Source organism: Martes martes (assembly GCF_963455335.1).
Source record: "Martes martes genome assembly, chromosome: 15".
NCBI lineage: Eukaryota > Metazoa > Chordata > Mammalia > Carnivora > Mustelidae > Martes > Martes martes.
The window spans coordinates 3,628,013-3,633,088 of record NC_137903.1 but is presented as its reverse complement, the minus strand read 5'-3'; the positions used below and the strand labels follow the sequence as shown (position 1 = coordinate 3,633,088).

The window sequence follows — 5,076 nt, the reverse complement described above, 5'->3', positions numbered from 1 at the left end:
GATATGAATTTACATCCCCCCCTCCAAAACACAGGTGCAATCTTTGTAAGAGAGAAACTGTAAGATGTTTACGAGGAAACACTAATAATGGATAACTTTCATAAACAGAGCAGGAAGAAAAATATCTCTAAGAAGTTAGTAGGGCTAAGCAAGGAAATAGTGAAGTATATCAGAGAAGTATCTATTGGAATTTGTGTTCTAATGAGGGAGTACACATATTCTTATCAAGGCACGTGAAGTATATATGAATATTGGCGGTGTTTTGAGTCACAATAAAAATTTCAACCAAGGTCACAAAGTGGCAAGAATACAAACAATATTCCTAATGACAGTGTGATAAACTATCCAATGACTAACAGAGAAAAACGGCTTTTCCACCTGAGAATTTTAAAATCTGTGAAATAATTGTTGGGTCAAAAGGAAATACAAACCAAAGTGAAATAAGTTCCAGGAAATAATATAAATTACACTCCATGTAGCAGAACATGTGGATTAAATTTAAAACAGAGATGAGAGGAAATTTCATGGCTTAGTTATATATATTACATATATTATTAACACATATGTATATGCATATGATTAAAAAGTGGAAGTACATAGAAAGCATCAGAAACTTAAATAGAACAACAAATTAAAGAAAAATTCAAAGCAAAAAATAATACACATAAATACAAATAATAATAGTTGAATAATACAAACAAAATTAAAAACAATGGTATGGGGAAAAAACACTAGAATATATCTGTTCATTCACATGTATGTTAAGTTCTTTGACAACAATAAACAAAACAAATTACCACTATATGAACCAAGAAAAAAAAAGTAAACACAAATATACATAGTATAAAATGGAACAGGAAAAAATCATTTCTAAGAAATTTTCAAATATCAGAATATTTTGTACAAATTTTACAAAGAATTTTGAGAATCTAGATGAAATGAATAATTTTGTAGAACACTAAATTCCATATATGATCTAGTAAAAATAAAAGTGGCTATAGGGGTTATTTTTCTTAGAAGAAATAAAGAATATTACCACAGGGTCATGCCTCAGAAAAGATACTGTGCCTGTATTATTTCACAGAATCTCAACAAATCTTCAAACATGAGATGATCTCAACCCACCATACAATAACAACTTCTTCAAGATACAGAGAAAAACCCATTTGAATCTTTAACTCACATAGTGTTAAAAAATCTTGTGAATATGTCAATACAATGTAAAAAACTTAAATGCTTAGAAAAAATAATACAACTGAATGAAAAAATTGAAAATGAAACTTAAAGATGATGACAAATTCTGAGTCATAATAATCAATAATTTGACTGCATAAAGTGAAATATTTACTTGCAACAAAAGCACAATTAAAGATATTAGAAAAGAAACAATTGGAATATTTCCCCCAAATTAACAAAATATCGGGGAACCTGGGTGCTTAGTCAGTTGAGTGTCTGACTCTTGGTTTTAGATTAGGTAATGATCTCAGGATTGTGGGGTCAAGCCCCATGTCAGACTCCATGTCAGGCTCAGGATGGAGTCTGCTTGTCCTTCTTTCTCTGCTTCTCCTCTCTCTCTCAAATAAATAAGTGAAACTGTGAAAAATTATTAAAATATTAATAAAAACTTATGACAAGTTGAAAGATAAAATAACTAAACTCTAAAGTAGGGAATGAATATAGGCATACAGTTGATAAAATAAAAGGCACATAATTCACTGAATAGTTAAAATATAATTCTAATGAATTAATTTAGTTAATAGGATATGAAGTCTGGCCCATTACCCTTCGAAGGGCTGACTTGAACTCCTTATTCCTCAGACTGTAAATCATTGGATTGAACAGTGGAGTGAGGATGGTATACGACACAGATATGAGGGTGTCCTGACTTGAAGAGTAGCTGGACTTGGGCCTCAAGTAGATGAAAGAGGCACAACCATAATGCACAGTTACCACAATGAGATGGGAGGCACAGGTGGAGAAGGCCTTGTACCTGCCAGTGGAGGATGGGATCTTCAAAATGGCAGAAATGATGCGGATGTAAGAGACCAAGATAAGTAGCAGGGGAATGACCAAGACGAATACACCAATCATGAAAATGACCAACTGACTGAGGCGGGAGTGGTGGGATGCCACCTTGAGGACAGGGGCGATGTCACAGAAGTAATGATGGAGCTGGTTGGAGGAACGGAAGGGCAAGTGAAATATCATGGAGGTGATAATCTGTGCAATAGTAAAGCCACAGGCACAGGCAGCACCCACTAGTCCCACACACACCCGGTGTCCCATGAGCTCCGTGTAGCGCAGAGGGTTACAGATGGCCACGTAGCGGTCATAACCCATGGCTGCCAGCAGGAAGGAGTGAGAACAGCCAAGGAAGAGGAAGGTGAACATCTGGATGGCACAGCCCAGGAAGGAGATGGTCTTCTTCTGGGCCAGCAGGTCCACCAGCATCTTGGGTACAATGACGAAGGTGTAGCAGGTCTCAGAGCAGGAGAGGATGGCAAGGAAGAAGTACATGGGGGTGTGCAGGGCTCTGTCCAGCACGATGGTGGAAATGATGATGGCATTGGTGCCCAGGGTGAACAGGTAGAGGGGCAGGAAGGCTATGAAGAGCAGCCGCTGCAGCCCGGCCAGAGAAGAGAAGCCAAGGAAGATGAACTCCCTCACCAGGGTCTCATTGCCCGGCTCCATGCAGAGCACCTCCAGAGAGGACAGTCAGGGACAGAGACAGAGGCCAGGATCCAGGAAGGAGAGTAAAAATGTGTGGGGAAATCAGCACAAAGTCTGTAGGCAGGTAAATCCTTCATTCCCCCTCGGAAAGTCTGCCAAGAAAAGAATTAAGGCTGAGTGAAATAAGTCAAGCAGAGAGAGTCAATTATCATATGGTTTCACTTATTTGTGGAGCATAACAAATAACATGGAGGACATGGGGAGATGGAGAGGAGAAGAGAGTTGAGGGAAATTGGAAGGGGAGGAGAACCATGAAAGACTATGGACACTGAAAAACAACCTGAGGGTTTTGAAGGGGCGGGGAGTGGGAGGTTGGCGGAACCAGGTGGTGGGTATTGGGGAGGGCACATGTTGCATGGAGCACTGGGTGTGGTGCAAAAACAATGAATACTGTTACACTGAAAAGAAATAAAAAAATAAATATAAAACAACAACAAAAATAAATAAATAAATAAAATAAAATAAAAAAGAAATTAAAAAAAAAAAGAATTAAGGCTAAACATACAACAGAGGATCGGACAGCCACTTAGGAGACTTCTCTGAGACTAAGACCGTGGTCTCTCTCTAGCCAAGGATTAAGGATCTGTCTCATTGGTTTTACTTGTATCTTACTTAGGGATTTCTTGCTGCCTATCACCCCCAGGAAACTAGCTCTTCCAAAGTGAAGAAACGTGTTTGATTTTAGCAATCTGAACATGATCAGGTCATGGAATGACGGAATGAGTTGTGTTTGGACACAGCGTGTGAACCCCAGTTTGTCCAACCATAAAATGCGAAGGGAGAGGAAGAAATCCCCAGCAAATGTGTGCAGAGCATTGTGTTTGTTGATGACTTCTTATATGCTAGGATATGTGGTAAGAACAACGTATACTTACGTCAATTATTTATTACACCAATCTATGGCAATAACCAAAACAATAAGAAAAAAAAAAACCAGCTTTGGTGTTATTTCTGACAGACTGAGTAATGAGTACTTAGGACATTCCTGGAAGCTCCGCACTGGGATCTTGTCAAGAGTGGAACAGAAGACAATACTGGTTTAAAGAAAAATGTCCCCTGTTCCAGGAAAAGAAGAGTCACCAGGGTGGTAGAAAGGGATTCATTACGTGTGGCCTTTGTAGTTTACCTCCTTTTCCCCATTTTCTGTGCTTCAGAAAATCTCAGAGAACAGTTTTCCAAAAATGGCTCAGAGCTTGTCACAGAGCATGAGAAAGAATGGGACAATTGGTCAGTTTTCCAGGTACCTGTGCTGTGCCATAAATCAGACTTTATGTTTTTACATACTGTTATGCCAACAAGATTATTATATCCACAATATAAGATACTTTTTGAATATTCTGCTACTAAAAACAGTCTGCAAACTGTTAGAAAGGATCATTTTTAAGGTAACATTTATGACTAATATCAGATAATTTTTCATGGGTGTATTTCCCGATTGTCCAAGAGTAGGAAGTAAAGAAAGTGTTTCCTGTAAGCAAAATCACCTGGCCTCTATCAGATGCATCTAGTTTTTATTTACACTTTTCAATATATTTATATACTTATGCATCAATTTCTGTTGAGGAATCATTTGCATCTGCTACCAGAATTTGAGATTTTGGGTTCTTCTAGACAATAGTAAACACTAGATTTCTAGATTCTCAGGTAAATGATGATAAACTCCTATATATCCCTAGAACTTGAGATAATGAATTTTCATTCATTCTTACTTGCTAGAGACTGGTCCTAAACTTAAATAGATAAAATTATTCACTTATTTGAAGTTAAAAAGAGGATACTCACATTGGCTGGTTTGAAAGCTCTTTAACAAATAACAGGGATTTGTCATTCTTTAGCTATCAAGATAGTTCTGTTACATATAAAGTATATATTTACCATGTCTATCCCCATTACATAAATATATATGTGTACAATGGCTGTATGTTTTCTATATTTAGAAAAAAAATTCAACGAGACAGTGTGCATACATAACACTCTCACCAGGACAAAGGGATTTCTGTATTTCAAGACAGTGAGGTAAATCTATATTTATACACATTGCTTGTCCTTGTCTTGGCACTTTCCAAAGATTTTTCTGGGTCTCCATTCACCTAATGCATGTCCAATTCTCACCATATCCTAATGCTACTGAGTATATCATATAGATTAGGCCACAGAGGCTATAATTCTCTTGATTCTGAAGGAGTACCTGTATCTACCCAAATCCAGAACTACTGTGTAAATGATTTGTCACTCAGACCCATGAAACAGCTCATTTCAGTTATGTGGACATTTTTTTACATACTATTAATATTACCCCACCATCTAAAGGGATTGTGTTATTGATATATTTGCCCTTTTGTGGTA

At 37.4% G+C, this 5,076-nt stretch overlaps 1 protein-coding gene across 1 annotated transcript; it reads right to left on the bottom strand.

Annotated features, from left to right (window-relative positions):
• Nucleotides 1-1,749: 1,749 nt before the first annotated feature.
• LOC308355722 (olfactory receptor 10K1) lies at nucleotides 1,750-2,691 on the bottom strand (the record flags this gene model as incomplete). The annotated part of the gene is made up of 1 exon (XM_080824163.1): nucleotides 1,750-2,691. The coding sequence occupies one exon, from the start codon at nucleotides 2,689-2,691 to the stop codon at nucleotides 1,750-1,752; it is 942 nt and encodes a 313-aa protein (XP_080680289.1).
• Nucleotides 2,692-5,076: the final 2,385 nt, after the last annotated feature.